This window comes from Caretta caretta, chromosome 3 (assembly GCF_965140235.1).
Source record: "Caretta caretta isolate rCarCar2 chromosome 3, rCarCar1.hap1, whole genome shotgun sequence".
Taxonomy (NCBI): domain Eukaryota; kingdom Metazoa; phylum Chordata; order Testudines; family Cheloniidae; genus Caretta; species Caretta caretta.
In genome coordinates this window covers 134,213,692-134,234,790 of record NC_134208.1, presented here as the reverse complement: position 1 = coordinate 134,234,790, position 21,099 = coordinate 134,213,692, and the positions used below count along the sequence as shown (strand labels likewise).

General features: G+C 41.6%; 1 protein-coding gene across 2 annotated transcripts in view; it reads right to left on the bottom strand.

Moving 5' to 3' along the window:
• Nucleotides 1-19,982, bottom strand: part of KCNK1 (potassium two pore domain channel subfamily K member 1) — a 47,208-nt gene extending 27,226 nt beyond the window's left edge. Inside the window, exon 1 of one of the 2 annotated variants that reach the window (XM_048843854.2) lies at nucleotides 19,041-19,982. In XM_048843854.2, the coding sequence (XP_048699811.1) occupies nucleotides 19,041-19,395 (355 nt within the window). In that variant the 5' untranslated portion in view covers nucleotides 19,396-19,982. The remainder of the gene's footprint in view (nucleotides 1-19,040) is intronic. The other variant, XM_048843853.2, reaches the window with a different exon arrangement.
• Between the last annotated feature and the right edge of the window lie 1,117 nt (nucleotides 19,983-21,099).

Below are 21,099 nucleotides of genomic sequence, written 5' to 3'. Positions count from 1 at the left end.
TTGTAGAAATTATGAACAAAATTGAGTTTGTCATTTTGAAGTTAAAAACAACATGCACTCAAAAGTTATTCTAAGCATTGTGTTCATTTCTCATGTCGTGATGTTCAGGGAGTAGTGTGCAGATGCACAATGAGGATGTACATACAGAAATAGATCAAACTTCCAGGATAGTTCCATTATTAAAAAGGGTCTTTTAAAAAAATTATTTTGGCTTATACTGGTTAAGAATTAAGTTGATGCTGCAGGATGGATCTCTACGCTGTTTATTCACCTATCATATGATAGGACCAGGCATTAGCGTTGTAAGAAAAAAAAATAATTGGGCATTTTCATCATCCACCCACCCTCCACAACAACCTGTAGTGCAGTATTACAGTCTTGAGGCCACACGACACCCTGTCACAGTAGCTGATTAGTAATTTGGTAGAGTATTTTTGGTCATCTTTAGGACTGGCCTTTTGTGAGATGGTCTTATTTATCATCTTGAGTTTGACACATGTATTAGTTGGTGGTGGTGGGTTCTGCATTTTTTATAGTAAGCACCTCCCCCTTTTATGACTAGCTTCATAGTATGGGGACAAAAAAACTTAATAGTTGTATATACTCTTATGGTGTTCTGGCCTCAAACACTAGCAAAGTATAGCTTTTTTTGTTCACTCTAAGTAAAGGTTTGATGTAAAAAATGTGGATCGGTTGTTATATGACCTGAAGCAATGTGTCCAGCTCCACTTACAGTGCTTTTGGGAAGACTTAGGGCTGGTCTTCACTATCAGGGTAAGTTGACCTAAGTTACAGTACTCCAGCTATGTGAATAATATAGCTGGAGTCGACGTAGATTAGGTCGATTTACCCCAGTGTCTTCACTGCGCTGCATCAACAGGAGATGCTCTCCAGTCGACTTACCTTACTCTTCTTGAAGTCAACGAGAGAGCGCTCTGATGTCGATTTAGCGGGTCTTCACTAGACCCACTAAATCGACACCCGCTGCATCGATTGCAGCAGTGTCAATTTCCCTGACAGTGAAGACAAGCCCTTAGTGGTCACATGCAAAGGAGCAAAGAGTCATGCTATTTGTATGTACACTGCTCACCAATGGAGGAAACACTGAAGTCTACTTTATGGCTATTGTAGGAATTTTATATTTTTTCCTGCATGTTTTTGGCCTTCTCCCCAACCAGTTCTCTCCTCTCCTCCCCCCCCCAACCAGCTCCCTTTTAGAATTTCAAATGATAATTAAAGCATTTGCATTATCAGTGTTTGTGTGTACCATTGGGGTGATGAACTATAATGGATATGCTAGGGATAGCTAAGTCTGTGTACACATTAAGGATTCATAGTGGAGATTAACTCATGTTACCGCAGATGTGGGAGTGGACCAGTGTATGGCTTTTACAACTGGACAGATGCTGATGAAATGTCTGGCTGTTGAGCCTATTTTGTTATAAGTATGTCTCCTATAGCTCCTTTAGGTGAGGTCCCATTTGTGTGAATAAGTAGATATCACCCTTCACACCAGTAAAGTCAACTACAGAAATTTCCACAAGTGTTTTCAATTCCTCAGTGAAACCTTCCCATTTCCAAGTAGCAATCACCACCTTTACCACCATTGGTCAAAAGATCCATTAGAAGATTCTCCTTCTAATGTAAATTATCAACAAATCTTATTTTCTTTTTATTGCTTTTGGATGTAAAGCAATACTCCTTAGTATTGGGGATATGGGGAGTAAAACAGAGGCACAAGAGATTCAAGCATTGGTGGAAAGGGGACAAAACAATAATTCTCTCCATTATGGGTACAAAGGAAGCTGTAGCTTTAATTATACAAATACAAAGCTAAGTCTCACTCAGACAAACTCTCTTGAAACCTGAAGGACTAAATAGGAACAGCAGGATTTTTGGTCTGCAGATCTTGCAAGAGACCCTTCTCTGAAAGTTTACTTAACATTGTGCTTAAAATTCCAATTTGGGATGTCAGCAGAATAGTTATAGCTTGAGACTTCAAGAAGTAATATACAAATAGAGCAATTTAAGCCTTTTTAATAGCAGTCAGATTTTTTAGAAATTAATCCTCTACTTTCATTACAGAGGTGAAATACCAGAGCTCTAACTAAAGCCAAATATCAGAGCAATAATCTAACTGACCATGTATAAACTTAAATTGTTGGAAAATAGAACCTTGGCTTTACACTAACCCTTTGATTACTTAAAGCAAATTGGTTAAAACATACTGAAATATAAAAACAACAAACTGGAGTAGTGAAGAAGCTGAGATCTCCAAAGCTATTTAGGCAACTAATTCTTATTTAAATCAATGGGAGTTAAGCACCGAATATCTTTGAGGATCTGGACTATAGTGACCCTAAAGCTGACAAAGCAGCAACGGAGGATTATTCCCCTGCTATGGGGGAAATTCTGGGTTGTCCTCCAGCAGGGGAGCATATCAGGGCAGGGTCAGGAGGTTCCAGGTGTAGGAGGGAGGAAAGAGCTGGCAAATTACATGCTCCACCAGTCACTGACCAACACTGCTCTAGCTGATATAAGTTAAAGCTGCCCCATGGCTCCTCTAATTTGGGCCAAAAACTGGCTTTGCTGCTCATTGGCCTCATGATTGGAGAGGCCAGAAAGCTGGCATGGAACTGTCTTTGCCATCCCCTTCCTTCAGCTGCAACACTCATGTGTTCAGTCCAGCTGAGGACTCTGCCCATATTCCCTGTCAAAGGTAATGCTTGGAGGAGTGGATTTTTAAAATTAAACTATATACAAAAATATACACACACACACACACACATTAAAATAGGAATTCTTTCAGTTCCCAGTTTGTCAGACTAAGTAGTGTATGAAACCTTAACAATACAGCAACATTTTTTCTTCAAGAAGGCAACATAGGAACAACTGCCAGACTGGAACAGACCCATTGTCCATTGAGTCCAGCATCCTGTCTCTGACAATGGCCAGCACCAGGTGTAAAAACCCTGTAGTAGGTCGGTGTGGGATAATCTGCCCTCCACATTAGACCTCAGCCTGATCTCTCATTAATTACAGATTAAACTTCATGCTTCAGCACTTAAGTCAGTCTCCCTTCCAAAAATTGTTAATGATAATTCTGGATATTCTTGATATCTAATATCCTTTTTGAATCTTGCTTAAGAGCTAGTGTTAACAATTTGTGACAGTTCCACAATTTAATTATACATGGCTGAAAAAGTATTTCATCCATCAGTTTTGAATTTGCCACCTTTCAAAACCACTTTTGATTTCACGGACTGTCCCCTTCTTTTTTTGTTACTGGACCAGGAGAACGGAATTCCCAAGCTAACAATCAATTAATTGTTTTTGTGTACTTTTATCATGTCCCTCTCATTCATCACCTTTCTAAGGTAAGCAATTCCAGTCTTTTCAATCTTTCTTCATAGGAAAGCTTTTTCAGGCCCTTGATCAAGCTTGTTGCCCTTTTTTGAATCCCCTCTAGTTCTGCAATATCTTCGAGATGGGCCGACCAGTACTGCATAGCTTTCCAAATGAGACCACACCACTGATTTGTATAAAGGCATTATCGTATTTTTTGTTTCAGAGTAGCAGCCGTGTTAGTCTGTCTTCGCAAGAAGAAAAGAAGTACTTGTGGCACCTTAGAAACAAACAAATTTATCTGAGCATAAGTTTTTGTGAGCTACAGCTCACTTCATCAGATGCCTGCAGCAGAAAATACAGTGGGGAGATTTTATATACACAGAGAACATGAAACAATGGGTGTTACCATACACACTGTAATAAGAGTGATCAGGTAAGGTGAGCTATTACCAGCAGGAGAGAAATAAAACCTTTTGTAGTGATAATCAAGGTGGGCCATTTCCAGCAGTTGACAGGAACAGTAGGGAGGAAAATAAACATGGGAAAATAGTTTTACTTTGTGTAATGACACATCCACTCCCAGTCTTTATTCAAGCCTATGTTAATTGTGTCCAGTTTGCAAATTAATTCCAATTCAGCAGTGTCTCGTTGGAGTCTGTTTCTGAAGTTTTTGTTGTTGAAGAATTCACACTTTTAGGTCTGTAATCGAGTGATCAAAGAGATTGAAGTGTTCTCCAACTGGTTTTTGAATGTTATAATTCTTGACGTCTGATTTGAGTCCATTTATTCTTTTATGTAGAGACTGTCCAGTTTGGCCAATGTACATGGCAGAGGGGCATTGCTGGCACATGATGGCATATATCACATTGGTAGATGTGCAGGTGAATGAGCCTCTGATAGTGTGGCTGATGTGATTAGGCCCTGTGATGGAGTCCCCTGAATAGATATGTGGACACAGTTGGCAACGGGCTTTGTTGCAAGGATAGGTTCCTGGGTTACTGGTTTTGTTGTGTGGTGTATGGTTGCTGGTGAGTATTTGCTTCAGGTTGGGGGGGCTGTCTGTAAGCGAGGACTGGCCTGTCTCCCAAGATCTCTGATAGTAACGGGTCGTCCTTCAGGATAGGTTGTAGATCCTTGATGATGCGTTGGAGAGGTTTTAGTTGAGGGCTGAAGGTGATGGCTAGTGGCGTTCTGTTATTTTCTTTGTTGGGCCTGTCCTGTAGTAGGTAACTTCTGGGTACTCTTCTGGCTCTGTCAATCGGTTTCTTCACTTCAGCAGGTGGGTATTGTAGTTGTAAGAACGCTTGATAGAGATCTTTTTGTATTATTTACCATTCCATTCCTTATGGACTCCAGCATCTTGCTGGCTTTTTTGACTGCAGCCACACATCGAGCGAAGTCTTTATTGAGCTGTCTAGAACAATGCTCAGAGCCTTTTCTTTAGCTGATATAGTTAATTTGGATCCCCATAAGGTGAACCAGTTTAATTCTTTTCCCCTTCAATGTCTGTTACTTGGCATTTATTGACAGTTTCATTTGCCATTGTACTCCCGTGCACTTAACTTGTATAAATCTCTGAATTTTCTCAGTCTTGACTAACTTTAATAACTTTGTATCATCTGCAATTTTTGCTACCACACTACTCACCCTCCTTTCCAGATCATTAAACATGGGATCTAATACAGAACCTTGAGACATCCCACTGTTAACCTGATGCCATGATGAAAGTAGATCATTTAATCTTACTGTCTGCTTCCAGTCTCCTAGGCAGTTTTTGATCCATGACAAAAACTTTGCCCCTCACCCCATGACTCCTTAGTTTGTTAGCAGCCACTTCTGAGGGACTTTTCCAGAGGCCTTCTGAAAATATAAGTTAGCTATGTCAACCAGTTCTTTTATCCACTACTCTGCCATGTTCAAAGAAGTCTGAGATATTAGTGAGGCATAATTTTCCTTTGCAGAAACCATGCTGGTTAGAACCTATCATATCATGATCTTCCAGGTGTTTGTTATTCTATTTTTAATTAGTTACTGTTTCATTCAATTTGCCAGGTACAGGTATAAGGCTCTGTACACACCACCTGTAGCACCCCCTTATGTCAGGGTGTGATGCAGAAAGGGGTTCTCAGCCAGCAGAAGGTGCTGGGGGATATCTGCCTCTCGACAGGTCATCTGTGGCTCAGTCCCCTGGCTAAATCACAAAGTCCAACTCCATTACAGGGTAATAAAAAGGTCCAAACAAAAATCCTAACAAATTCTAAGTAATAATTCTTCTTTGGTCCCTCTTGGGCCAAACTAATAACCACTTCTTCTCCAGCAGCATTGCCCCCACGGCCTCCCTGCCCCAGGGACCCCAGCAATTTACCTCTGGTATCACCCTGCTCCCACTTACAAGACCTATCCCAGGACTTCTCCCATGGAAGCCTAACCTGCTCCCCTGTGGGTTTGTTCTACCCTCTTTAGGCCCTAACTCAGGGCTTCCCCAACAGGAATCTAGTCTACTCTACTCCCTATGGGTTTTGTCCTACCAGCTCCTTCTTACTCCTTTCCCAGAAAGGCATTTCTACCTGTTGGACTTTCTGATCTAGAGGCCTGCAGCAGCTCTCTTCCCAGAGCCCAATGAAAGGCACTCTCACACTGTCTCCCTTCCCCAGGGACCCTGCAAGCTCTCTCAATATTAACTCCAAGTCCTCATTCAAGGCCTAACCCCACCTCCTATAGACCCCTTCCAGCCTACTACAGGGCTTCTTTAGAACTCTGTCTCTCCCCTTTCCTTCTAAGCAACTTTTCCTTTATATAGTTCTAGCAGCCACTTTCTATTCAGCTGCTCCATTACTAATTATCTAAAGGGACACCACCTGGAGCACCTTATTATTCCCAAGTGTAGCCCACAGGATCCTCAAGGGCCAATTATGCTCTGGCCCCATGACAGGATCACTCATATATAATTCCCCAGATCATCCCCAGAGCCTTTTTTAAAATATAGGTACAAACTTGATACCCCCCAATCCTCTTGAAACAGTGGCTGATTTTTAATGAGAGATTGCATATTTTTGTTTGTACTTAAGATCTCCAGAACTCTTGGATGTAGATCATCTGGGCCTGTTGACCTATTGGTTTTAAATGATCACTTTGCTCCAGCTCTACTTCTGACACCCCTATCTCATCTTTATTACCCAGATTACCTTTATTAACATGGAGTTTTTTAACTCATATGGATGATTCTGCCTTCCTATACATGCACACAACTTCCATGGAGCACAATTCTTAGCTGCACTGAACTCATGGTTGGGACACATAAGGGAACAGGGTACACAGGGGTACCTTGAAACCATTTATATTCCTCATCTAATCATGGAGCCAGCACACTGGCCCCCTATTTTGCAGGTTGCTTAGGTAATATCCAACCTGCCAGATACTGACACAGTGCATTGCGCTGTACCTTTGCCTCCTCTCACTTTCAGACAGCCCCAACAAAACCCTTGCACTGAGGATGCCAGGAAGGACTGGTGTGAAATTAACGAGGATTCGCTCATACTAAGGAAATCATGAGTTGTTTCTTTAAGGCAGCTTTAAGTCGCAAAGTGATCTTAGCAAGGCAAAGCATGTGGTCCTCTGCTTTTTTTCTTTTTTAAATAACCTCTTTAACAAAATTATACTTTCCTGTAGATGGTAAGTAACAAATGGGCATTAGTTAAAAAGCTGGACACAAAACACCTAGTCAAAGTCAGGCACATTCCTCTTGTCGGTAGCCACACTGTAATACAGAAATTTAAATGAGCCACAATTGGTACATTCAGGGAAGCAGTTGCGCAGTAGCATCTCAGTTATCTGAGTCAGAAGTGACCAGTTGTGCTGATATGATAGATTTAAAAATTCCTGGAGGTTGATGGCACAGAGTTTGTAAAAAAAAAATCACGTAAAAATATTGTAAATAATTTTAGAAGCTGACATGCCTTATATACACCTGAAAATCAACCTCAGCTCCTTGGCCAACATCCATTTAATGCACTGAAACAGTTAGTGGACATTGGTTCATTTGTAAGTAAGTATACCATAAGGGAGATTTTTAAAAACTGGGGTTTTACTTGGATTTTTAAAAAAACAATGCTTAACCATTTTCTCTCTCCAAATGCAGTACAAACATCAGTTTGTTATTTTAGGCTAGAGACCAAATGATAGAGGAAATTTACTGTTTCTTCTTTTACTTTATTTAGACCATCAAAAGGAGTTTTTATATTTTAGTTCAATAAGAATCACATGGGAAATTGATTTTCACACATCCATTTTGGTATGAGCTAAGAATGCAATTGACTTTTGTCATCACTTCATACTGTATTAATGGAAAAACATAGACGTGTCCTGTAGCCATAAGCCACCTAAACTCCCCAGAGATTCTAACCACAGATTATGTTGTCTATGGGATAAAATGCTTGGTTTACATTGAACTGAACTTTATCAGGAGTGAAGAGCAACTGAAAGTTTTGCTTTTACTAAAATTTCTATTTTCCCCCCATTGATTTAAATAGGTCTTATCTCTGTTACAAAGCAAACACCAAAAAGTATTACAGGACACAGTTGGGTCTTACTACCTCAACTTAGGGCTCTATTATATGGGTTTATGGGGACCAAGTAATTTGTACTGTGCTATATGCCCTTGGCATATAAAAACACTGCTACTTTTTAATGTTTCCTTATAATTCAGTCCTTCCAGATGTTTAATCATTTTTGTTGTTTTTCTCAAAATTTCCTCCAATTTGTCAATAACTTTCTGGTAATAAGATGTTCAGAACAATGCAGCATTCTAGGCATGTCTGTCCAGGACGATGTAGATTGTGACCTTGTTCAACCATGATGGGATTTCTCTGCACGTACATTGCCTTCCCCAGCTCTGCACTGCAGCCTCAATTTACATTACTGTATTCAAGTATCCCCTTCTTAGTGAAAAATCTGTGTAACAGAGTAGCTGGCCAATTAAAAGAAAATGGGCTCAGCTCTTCTGTTCCACTGTAAGTGCTCCCAGCTGAGCCACTTAAGAGAGCAGGGCAGCACCTGGGGCTATAAAGAGTCAGTGAGGGGTCAAAACAGACTCGGGGTTTGGCTAGATTTGTTATCACTTCAATCTGCCCACACTAGCCAATGACACTGAAACCAGCCCTAGAAAATATGAATAGGGAAAGCACTGAGGAAGGCTGGATGCAAACGAGGAAAAAGAAACGGGTAGATTCTTTAGAGCCAGCAGAAGGAGCAGAAAATGGGTAGGCAGGAATGGGATATGGGGGAAAAATTACCTAATAGTGAAATCCCTGGCAAAGGGCATAAAGATGACTTCAACCCCCAGATGACTTCAGAAGGGTTCAGAAAAAAGTGCTGGAGATATAGAGCTTGTCTACATGTGCAGCACTGCCGCTGTAGTGCTTAGTTAGGACACTACCTATGCCAGCAGGAGAATTTCTCTCATCAGCCTAGGTACTCCATCTCCCCGAGAGGCGGTAACTATGTCAATGGGAGAAGCCCTACTGCAACATAGCACTGTCTACAGAGGGGATTAGGTCAGTATAACTATGATGTGGATTTCCCCCTGAGCGACACAATTATATGTCATACATTTGTAGTGTAGACCAGGGCTTAGTACGAGCTAGGAAACTACCTGATGGAGACTTGTAAGTGAAGAGCAAAAACAAAAGAACAAGAAGAGAAGCTCCTTAAGACAAAGGTGCTAGGAAAGCTAAAAATAAGCTGAGCTACCCAGGTTTCTAACTGAAATGAGAGGGGTGGTATATGGTGTGCCATTTGGAATGTCAGAAAAGGAAATAAAGGAATAGGTGAAAATAAGGTGATATATGCAAGATGGTAACTAGCAGAAGAGGAGGTGATAGCTGTGCTGGTCACATTTAAGAGAAGGACACTTCCAGATAGAGTAACATGGGGTGCATGGGGTAATATCCTTTTATTGGACCAACCTCTGTGAAAGAGACAAGGCTTTGAGCTTACACAGAGCTCTTCTTTAGGTCTGGGAAGGGTGCACAGCATGTCACAGCTAAATACAAGGTGTCTCTAACATCCTGGGACCAACATGGATACAACACCATTGCAAATATCTTTAGGGTATCAGATGTTCTGAACTAAGCCCTGTATATATATATATATATATATATATACACACACACACACACCCCTCCTCCACTGAAATGCTACAGGTGTCCAAAGATTTGGTCACATAGCAAATACTTCCAAAAGGAAATTAAGGTGTGGCAAGCGTGGAGGTAACTATTCACATATCTGTGAGGAATAGACAGAATGAATATATTCTAACTGTGGAGGAAAACACAGCTCAACATATGAAGGATGTATTGAGGCAAAGCAAGCTAGAGAAATATAAAAACCAAAATCATTAACATCATCTCATACGCAGAAGCTGCCAGAAGATACCTAAAATAAAAAAAAAGGGAAAAAAGAAAACCCAGTATGAGGACAGGGATTATCAAGCAACAGAACACTGGGAAGGAAGTGATGAGTGACATTGGGGTAGAAGGAGATGATATGCTACTTATAGAAAAATAGAGATTTGTTGCATTTATGATTGAAGTCAATTTGTACTCCTCAGACAGGAATGCAAACAGCGAACATGAGAATTACAGTTAAAGCTGCTGAAAAGTACCTACCAGCTGGCACCCTATCAGTGGAATGACTTGATACTTTCCTAAGTGAAGGAAATATTGAAGGGTAAGAAAATGAGGGTGACTAATAGCTGGAATACACAGTCTTATAGCAAGTAAGTAGGAATTAAAGAAACGTATTACTGACATGAAAACAAAGCTTGACATATTATATATGCAAGAGATTTGGCTAACAGAAAAACTAGACTATAAAAATCACAGGATATGGAATATATAAATATGACAGAAAAATAGGAAAGGGTGGGGCTGGGCTGTCTGCACCTTCATTAAGGAGAATCTAAACAACCTGGAAGTAGAGGTTAAAAAGCTAAATATTGAGTCTAATGCTACTGAGATACTGATACAAAACAACTCTGTGTCTCTCAGGCGATATGTTTATAACCTATGCAGAAAACTAGAGGCTATATAACTGAAAGAAAGAAATGCAGGTGTCACATGCCCATACAATATCTGTGGTGATCTGAACAGTCACAACAGTTTATAGGAATGTAGGACAAATGATACAAATGGAAAATGTCCATAGGAATTTTGTGATGATAATAATTAAGTAATATTAAATAAGGCACCTACCAGGTTCTGTGAAGAGGACAGATGCCTCTCTTGCCTAGACTTGGGAATAGCTTCTAGTACCATAGGAAGCAAATGCAGCTGGGAAATATACAGAGAGAAGGGAATGGATAGTGACCACTTCCCAGCATTAATTACATATAAAGGAAAAGGACATATTGAAGACAAGAATAAAACCCCCATTTGGAACCTTTTAAAAATAAAAAAAAGGCAAATTGGAAACTCTTTAGACACAAGTGAGGAATATGTGGGTGAGCAGAGGAGAAGGAATTCTGTAGTAACGTTACAAAGGGAATTATAAAGACAGCCAGCCTACCCATTCCTAAAATACCTACCCTAATTAAAGATAGTAAAAAGTATACCATGGTGGAACAAGGAATGTGACAAGGTAATTAAGGAAAGGAACAAGGCATATAAGAATGAAAAAACTACATTAAATTGATAGGACTTATTGACATATTAAAAAAAAAAAATAAGGCAGTTGCACAAGCGCTATAAAAAAGGACAAAGAAAGAAAGCTGGATGCAATACTGCTGGAAAGTAAATAAAGATGTACAAGCAACTTTGGGAAATGACTGGAATAAAGAGTAAGAGCAACACAATACCAAGCTTTGAAGTGGAAGGCCATGTAGTAATAAGCTCCAACAAAGAATAAGTGGAAATTCTGGTTGCCATGTTTCAAAAAGTGAGCAATGATGAGGATCAGAGGATAGAAATTAGGGAAAGGAAAAGAACATTTCTTAATAACTATCAGATGATGAAGAGGTGGGTGGATGGTGTGGATCTTATTTTAAATGAAAACCTCAGGATGAGGGAACTCCAAAAAGTGATAAGGAGCAAAAGCATGCACCAGGGAAAAACAAAATAAGCTTTGAAATGCTTAAACACAAAGGTGATGAAAACCTATCTGATTCCTTATCAGAGTTGCAGGTATTATACAATGGCAAGTTTGACAGCAGAAACAATATATTTAATGAAATATTACTACTAGCAACCAAACTGGCTTGGTGGGCTTACCTGCTGATGTCTCATCGCTGGAGAACTGGACCCCAAGGAACAGTGAGGATGCCAGGGGGAGTGAGGGATGCTCCCCTGGCAGGGATGATCCTTGATGGAATCTTCCCCCTTTTAAAAGGTGGCTCCCTATGGGCAACTATAATCCTCTTAGCTCAGCTCTGTAGGAGCCACATGGCCCATGCCCCAGGCCCTGGCAATCAGCCAGAAGTGCTGCAGAGACAAAGGGCCTTGGCCTCATACTGCCTTCCTGGGATCTGCATGGATACTGGAGGGATGCACAGGTTTTGGGGGGTCTATGCTACTGGAGCAAGACAGGTGAAGGAAGGGACCCCTGATAGAATGACATGCGGGAAACTCCATGAACAGAATTGCAGGGAGTTTTCCTTCTCCTTCACCTGCCCGCCATGGACATTACCATGGTAAAGAGCGCTCTAACCCTGTATTGCTAATCTTTCTTCATCACTTTGTGTTACCCTTCAGTCTTCACTGGTGCTACCAACACTCCCAATTTGATATAGTCTGTAATTAAACGCACTGTTTAACTTCACTTCCAAATCATTAATAAGTATGTTAATTAAAACTAGACCTAATGAAGAATGGTCTTTGAGAGTCAAATGATATTTGAACTATATCATCTGTAACCAAGGATGGATCATATCACTTGCCTACCATACCCAAAGCACTTATTTTACCTTAATACAAAACTCACCATATTGAAATGCACCTCTCCTTGACCTTTCCCAATCAAGTAATTACAGAGGTCTGACTACTGTCAGCATCTAGCTACTGGTATCCCATACTCATCCTTATTCAGGACCAAATAGAAATTTTAAGTTGGCACATCGCTGTTTCTGTGCTTCATACCTCTAAAAGTAGCACAATATAAGAAATACCTACTCAATCACCCAAAATACAGGTAATGCAAGATAAATTCCGGAAGACATTCTGGTACACCCCCACCATATTGCAATCATCAACCCTTCCAGGTTCAGAGACATGCTGGAGGTGTAGTAACTCACTCTCCTCATTAAAACATTGGCGATCTGGCTTGAGCAAAGGAAATCTCCTCTCCACCCCAAGACAAGTGCATTACAAATGCACTTCACCCTTCTGCAATCCTCCACCTTGTTTTTCTGAATAAAGACAACCCCATACTATCCTACTTTTTAAAACGTATTCTCACAGCTCCATTACAGTGAGATGCTGGAAAGAACCAAGGTGCCCCTCATCCCCACTGGCTGAGTGAAAAATGAAACCGGTGTCCAGGTTCATAATGAAAAATAGTCAGCCAGCCTAGACTTATTCTCCCATTCCTAGGAAATGCTGCAAGACAGTCTCACATCAGGCATGTCCCATGCTGGAACACATCACAAAGTAGGGTCTTAACCTATTGGATCAGTGATAAATCAATTTGTATGCTCCCCCACGCCTATTAGTTCAGGTTTCATAAACAGAGGTAACTATCCTCTTCTTCAAACCCTTCCACCACCTTCCTTTTTCATTCTGTTTCCACTCACAGACTTGCCATCCCTTTGTACGCTAGAAATGGGACAGAACTGCACACTGACAGGCAACATGTGTTACCTGGACAGTGACCAACATCCAGGACAAAAATTATTCTTTTTTAATTAAAGTAAGCACATTTACAATTAAATTTTGACTTAGATATTATGGCCTGATCCTACAAACAACCACCTCTAGGCAGAGCGCTGCAAGCAGAGCCATTGCCACCAACAGGCCCACTTGTGGCAGCTAGGACCCTGCCAGGCATCAAGCACCTCTGAGCTGGGCTCTTAAGTAGTTCAAGTTCTTGAGGGTTTCAAATTAACTACTATTTTTTAAAATACATTCATGTATTATTTTTAAATGGTTTATGTTGTAGATACCTAGCGAGGGAGTTCCTTTTGCATGTACTCTGTTCATATCTGATTCTGTGTATCTATTGACATTTTTCATGAAGGAATAAAGTTACGAAAAAAAGAACCTAAAGCCAGTCCCAGCAGCACTCAACTAATTTCTTTGCCATTTGTGATTACCCCTTGTGTACCTGAGTTTTTAATCCTGTAATAATGCACATATCCGGCCAATCTGAATTATTTTCAGATAATATTTTACCTGACTTTGCCTATTCCACATAGTCCTTGCATTTATGTGTAGGCACACTATTTTTAACAATTTTTTTTAGTCACCTTTTTATTTTCTTCTTCAGGTCACCCTCATCTCCACATTGTTCAAGTGAAAGGACATACCAGATTTTTTTTTTTAAATTAAATTCAAAATCTTTCTCCTCTATACTCTTTCTACTTAATTTAAAGCTATGTAACAAGCCCGGTCAGCTTTGAACTCAGGAAACGGGTATCCTGTCAATAAGTGATGATCATCCAATCAATTCTGCTCACAGAAAGCATTTCAGTGATCCATGAATACAATACATCCTCTTCACAACACAGGGCTATTCACTGGTTGGTCTAAGCATTAGTATTGTTTTTCCTGCACTTGCCCTTACTGTTTTGGGGGGAGAGGAGGAAGACAGTTTAGATGTACAACAATTTTTAACTTCTGAATGTTGAAAACAGTTATGTTTCTTAATACATAGTGAAGAGGACAACTGTGATGCTTCCCAGCGGTACCCAGGGTTGCGAGACACCTCACCTCTACCTTCCCTTAGCCTAAGGAAGTCTAGTCTGTGCTGTGTGGATCAGCTCCCTGAAACAATCAGCCTCTGGCAGCACAACCATTACCTTCCAGGCCTCATTTTCTTCATACCAACAGGTGCATACCAACCCGAGTCCTCGGAGAGTTTCCTGCAGAGTCCAGCCCCTGATCTGTTGAACACTCATAGAATTACCAGGCCTGCTATTCCCAAAGAAACAGAACACGTCAACTTGTGAACTATCGTACACATACAATATTATTAATGTTTGTTATGGTAGTGCCTACAGACCTATGAAAAATGGGGCCCCATTGTGCTAGGCCCTGTATATATACACTGCAAACTAAAATAATAAAACGGATTGTTTTTTAAACATAAATGGAACAACGTTTTTGTTTTCCTCACTTCAAGATTCCATCCAAAACAACTGTGGATTGGATTCGGCCCACTGAAAGAAGTACAATTCTCTCCCCTTCTGACAGTGATGGATTCATTTTAATTTCAAACATACAGAGGAAATATTTCAGAGTAGCAGCCATGTTAGTCTGTATCTGCAAAAAGAACAGGAGTACTTGTGGCACCTTAGAGACTAACACATTTATTTGAGCATAAACTGTCATGGGCTACAGCTCACTTCACTGAGAACATGAAACACATGCTCTCTGTGTATATAAAATCGTCCTGCTGTATTTTCCACTGCATGCATCCGATGAAGTGGACTGTAGCCCACGACAGCTTATGCTCAAATAAATTTGTTAGTCTCTAAGGTACCACAAGTACTCCAGTTATTTTAGAGGAAATATTGCGGCTGCTGATGTTTTGGACCTATATGCCTTTTGACTGCAGTTGACTAAGTTTTGAAAGGTCACTAAAAAGAGGGTTTTCAAAAAGTTTATTAATATATGGGATGACTGCACGTATGTTCAAGTATTCACCTTTGAGGGTCTCTGTGATCTAATCAGCTAAACACTTGAGGCCTTATGCAGATGAACTGTAAATGATACAGTTGAGTCCAAAACCAAATCCCACTGCTTTGTTTATTTGAGTGGTGCTGAACTTTTTGTACGTTTCCTCATCCCTAATGTAATACTTATCAAAGTTATTAAGAACCATATTTCAGTTTTCTGTATTAACATTTTTATTTTATAAAGAGATTATCAGCAAGAAAAGAGTATATAGGATTAGATATCAAAATGTATAATATTTTCCATAATGTATCAGAATACTATATAACAAAATATAAATTTGAAGATTAAAAATACCTCTTAAATACTTAACATAAACATTTTAATATTCTCCAATAGATAAGAACACTCACTTTCACTGATTAGGAATGAAGATATTGCATTGTAGTGTTACAGTATAAAGTCCACACAATTAGTACTTGGGCTTATAACTCTTCAGTGTATGTGACAAATTTACAATTACTGAAAAACTAGAGGTTCAGTGTGTTAAATTACTAAAATTATCATTCCAAATCTTCAGTTAGCGTCTCAGAAATCACTGATGTAGCTACTAAACGTATGCTGCCTGTAATTTAAAACCTTTATTTCTGTAAAATGCTTAACTGCCAAACATTTCACTTACATTTCTTGTTATCCCAAAGATTATCATAACTAAACGAAAAGATAAGTACAAACCTCTGTAGTGAATGTTTTACTATAAAAAACATTCATATTAATTAAAAAAAACACATAAATTAGTCCATATTTTCAACATCAAAAACTTTTTTTTATTTAAAACAGGCAATATTTGCTCTAATCTGACAGTAAGTATCAGAGTCAGACCAGGTAAATACACTGTGATTCATTAAATAGCATTCTCGTTATCAGCTGATATCTTTAATGGAAAAGGGAATTGCTTACTACCAAACTTGCATCTTTTCTAACAGTACCAAAATACTGCCAAGATACTCATTTAATGGAAAAGTTTTCAATTTTAAGGGAGTTTTCAAAAGCACCTCACACTTATGAAAGAGGACACTTATTTGTTTCAATGATCACTTAAAACTTGGCCATTCAAATCATCACAGTCCAACCTTCCTGGCACATATACCTATACTGTCCCTTAAAGGGACACTGTCAACTTAAATTTGATGCTTTTTACAAATTTTAAATTTTGTAAAAAGCAAGATTTTATAAAACCTAAAACAAAGCAATTTCCACAACTTTTAAAAAATCCCAATGAAAGTAGCTGTTTTTAAGCAAATATACATTCTCCTGTAGTGCTGTAGACTCAGAGTACACCAGAAATTTTAAATTGAAACTGACTACATAAACAAAAGTGAAAATTGCTTCATTGATTTTCATTATCCAAACTGAAAGAAATGCAAAAAAAACCCAAAGTAAGAGCAGTGAGCCAGATTTTAAAAGGTATATAGATGCCTAAAGATGTGGATAGGCACCTATTCGGATTTTCAAAAGCACCTTGGTGTCTAACTCCCTTTGATTTCATGGAGTTAGAGCCATAGGCACCCATCTGCACTTTTAGAGGCCTAAATACCTTTAAAAAATATGGCCCATAGTGACAATTAGGTTGTATTTTTAAAGATGTTTCACTTTTAAGAATTTAAAGTGTTAAGCAACATGGGTAAAGCAATTTGTGTTGGCAGCACAAATTCTACTCTCAGTCACAAGGGTCTGTCTACACAGGGATAAAAAACCCACAGCAGGCATGGGTCAGCTGACTCAGGCTCCTGGGACTCAGGCTGTGGGGCTAAAAATTGCTGTGTAGATGTTTGGGCTCGGGGAGTTCTGGGACCCTGTGAGCCCAAGTCTGTCAGCTGACCCAGGTCAGCCATGGCTGTCTTTTATCCCTGTGTAGATGTACCTTTAATTTCCCTTAAATAGGAGGATTGTTGGGTGGTGTAGAGTCACACAGCAGCTGCAATATCACTCATAGACACCCCCTGTAGTATCCTCACAAAGGGGACATTTCCAGGGCATTTCCAGGGGACATTTCCTCTTCACTCTGGCTATCCCCATCTGCCAGAATGGACCCTTGGAGCCATGGGCAGGTGGGCATAAATTAAAGATTTGTGGAAAATACCCATGGCCAGTCACAGATTCCAGGGGCTGTGAAGGTGAGTAAAGCCACAATAGGTGCAGCTCATGGTGGAGGAATCAAGCACAGTTCAGACATAGCTCAGAACCTGGGCCATGAATTTTAAGCTGATGGTATCTCTTTAAGAAAAAATGTTAGGGTTTTTGAGCTAGTAGCGTACAAGTAGGCAGATGGATCAAAGCTTAACTACATAGTAAACATCTTGGGGCAGATACTGTGGCATAGTTCAAACAAATAAGAAAACACAATACAATTTTGGAAGGCACTCCCAAAATATGAATATCAAGAGTACCCAAAGTGAAAGCATATGCTGAATTAGTTATGGGTGTGTTCTTTTTCCAGCTACACAGGATGAGCAGTTGTTTTTTCCACTGTGAAAAGAAACTTGCCTCACTAAGTGACTTTATACATAATGAGAGATCATGACGACAGAACCTGGGTCCTGATTCTTGCCAGCATTACTCTAATATTACACCAGCATAAGCGCCTTGATTTCAGTGGAGTTACACCAGCATAACACTACGGTGAAATCAGGCCCCTGAAGTTTTCAGTTTTTTTCCAGTTACCACCAAATCATACACCAGTGGAGATACTATGGTTTTATACTTATGTAACTGGGAACAGAATCATGGCCAATGGTATTACGCCAGCACAAATGAGAAAATAATTTAGTTACCTTGATTTATGTAAGACTGAGAAATACTATCTTTTCCACACCAGCATTCCTCCCACCCCCACCTATGTAACCAATCTATGTAACCTCCCCACTGAGCACTGTAGAAAAGGAGAAAAGGCCAGGATGGCTACAATCCCCACCACTGATTTGAGACCCCCAAAGGAGTTGTGACACTCCCCTCCACCCCCCCCCCCAACTACTGATGCCAGATATAAACCAAGAATGCAAAGTGGTTTGAACAGGTACTTTAGTAAATGTTGCCAATTATTCTCCTCCCCACAAACAAACCCAGCAACCCTTTTTGCAATGTAGGGAAACCCTCTCTGTTCACCCTTGACAAAAAGCAGCAGTTTTATTCAAACTCTTCTGGTTTATGCAACACTAAAAAAAAAAAAAAAAAAAACCAAGCAAATACTATCCACTTGGCTGCCACTTAAGTTTTCTTGATAAGAAGACTGGACCTCGGGATGTAAAGGAGTTTCCTTTCTTCTCTTGCCCTTAGCTCCCAAGAGAAAGAAGGAAAGAAAGAAAGGGGCCTAGGAGGGGTTCTTCTCCCTGGGATTCCGTGCACCTTCCACAAGAGTGGAAAGGAGGACAAGAGATGGAGAGGGCCACGGGGACAGATGGGATGGGAATGAAGAGCTGCTAGTGCAGGGATATGGGGTCCTGTGGGGAGGGGAGGAAGACGGAGTCTGTGGGTGCAGGAAAGGGATAGAGAAGGAAGCCCCAGGGGGCAGGTGGACGGTGCCTGCGCGCAAGGAGATGAAGGGGCGAGGAGAGATGCAGCAGTCCTTGGATGCAGAGGGGATAGAGGCACCCTGGGGGCAGGGGGATGGTGCAGAGAGAGGGGTTGGGAGATGAAGACAGAGCAGCCCATGAGTGCAGAGGGGATAAAGGCACCCTGAGTGCTGGGGGGGGGGGGAAGAGATGAAGACAGAGCAGCCCATTGGGTGCAGATGGGAATGGAGAAGCCCTGGGTGCAGAGGGGCCTGGGGGGCTGGAGAGGGGGGGGGAGGCGCCGAGAGGGGCCCCTTACCCGTGGTGGAGAGCACGGTGCTGGCGAAGAAGAGCGCGGAGGTGAAGTCCCAGTTCCAGTTGCCCGAGGCGTTGCCCAGCACGGACACGCCGTAGTTGCTGGCCTCCAGCACCCGCCGCAGGAACTGCTCCAGCTGCTGCTCCGACAGGCACTCGTGCTCCTCCAGGAAGCGCCGCTTCAGCTTGCGCAGCTCCTGGCGCAGCAGGTCCTCGTAGGGCAGCTCCACCGAGGAGAAGACCACGGCGCCGAAGACCAGGTAGAGCAGGTAGCCCAGCACCAGGAAGGCGAAGCACCAGGCGGAGCGGTGCCTCTCCACCAGCCGCACGCACGAGCAGCCGGCCAGGGACTGCAGCATCTTCCGCCGCCGCCCTGCCGCTCCCGCAGATCGAGCTGGCCCCGCGCCCCGGGGAAGCGCGAGCGGCTGGGAGGGAGCCTCCTCGCTCAACCAGCGCCTGCGGGCCGGGCTCGCTCCGCAGCAGCCTCCAGGGCAGCGGCGAGGATCAGGCCCGCCCTGGTGGGGGGGGGGGGGGGGAAAGAGATACGGACTGGCCAGCGGCCCGCCCTCCCAAAGCCACACGCCGGCCGGCCGGCCCCAGCCGCTTCTCCGGTTCCTGTTTCCTTTCTGTGACTTTCAGGCTAAAAAGCGCCGCTGATGTGGCACTCACGTGGTTTCCCGGCTCAGGTAACCAGCAATGGAGCAGCCGCCCTGCTCGGGGTGGATGCTATTTATTCCCGGGCGAGCTCGCACGCATAGAGCCCAGCCTGAGCCCGTCCCCCCGCGCCTCGCATGCCCCCGCCTTGCCCCCCGGGTACACAGAGGGCCCTGCTGCTATCTTGGGCTTGGCGCTAGATAAGGAACAGCTTGCCACGGCTCTGTTGATAAACCCTGCCCCACACCGAACTGATAGCAGGGACAGATGGAAAACGGAGGGGGGTGCAACAGAACAAAGGTGTGTGTGTGATCTGAAATGCTTCACTTCCTCTGCTAGCCCAATGTGAGACGAGCAAGGGAAGTCTCCTATGACCCCGGCCGGTTCCGGAAACTTAGCCTGCCCCAGGGATGGGGGCCTCCGTGTGCACACAGCCCATGAAGGGGCCAGTTCTGCCACTGCCATGATGCTGAATTCCTGAGGTATATAATGTATAATGGGGTGAGATGCAGGTAACTTTGGGGTTCTAAAGAAGTAACATTCCTAGAAATGTATTATGTAGTCCCACAAATCAATTGGCAGCAGTTCAGTTACACAGCAGTCAGTCTCTAAAGTGCCACAAGTCCTCCTTTTTTTTTTTTGCAAATACAGACTAACACGGCTGCTACTCTGAAATCTCAACCTAGTATCTTTCAGCAACACTAAATTGTCTTTAAATATATTTATTAGCTGTAAAACATTGATACATAATGAACAGTGCTACAGAAATCAGTAATGATGATTAATAATGAATGTTGTCTAAAAGAGTGCCATGCAAAACTGTTGAAGCGAGCATTTGGAGCAAACATTTCTGGCTTCCATCTAAGACTGTGTATTTAAAAGTCATTAAATACAGAGTCATAAAACTTCACTGAGTAATGACACACAACACACACACACCTGGGCTCATTTCCTCCAACAGCTTAATCATTAATTCCCCCAAATTCCAGATTCCTTATGTAATTAAAAACACCATTTAAATGAAAGCAATATTTTTTAGGCATTGGGCTTTCATCTTCATCAAATGCATTCAGTGTGACCAAGATACAGTAAATTGTTTCCCAAAATATAACAGCATCAAATAGATACTCTTCTGGTTATGGATAGGGGTAGACAAACGAGTTAATTTAAATATAACAATCAACCTCCACCTTTTCCTAACCACCAAAACAAATGTCCTTTTAAAGTTAGAAACTGTTTAGTTAAGAATGCACCTCTTCTGAGGGGCAATAGAAAACTGTACAGTTACCTCTGCTGTGACCAAACATTTACATAAACCTTCAATAGGATCCTACTGGACTCCCAGCTATTTCCTCAGCTCTTCATTTTTGTGAATCAGTTACTCTCATACAGCCCCATGCCTGCCTAGA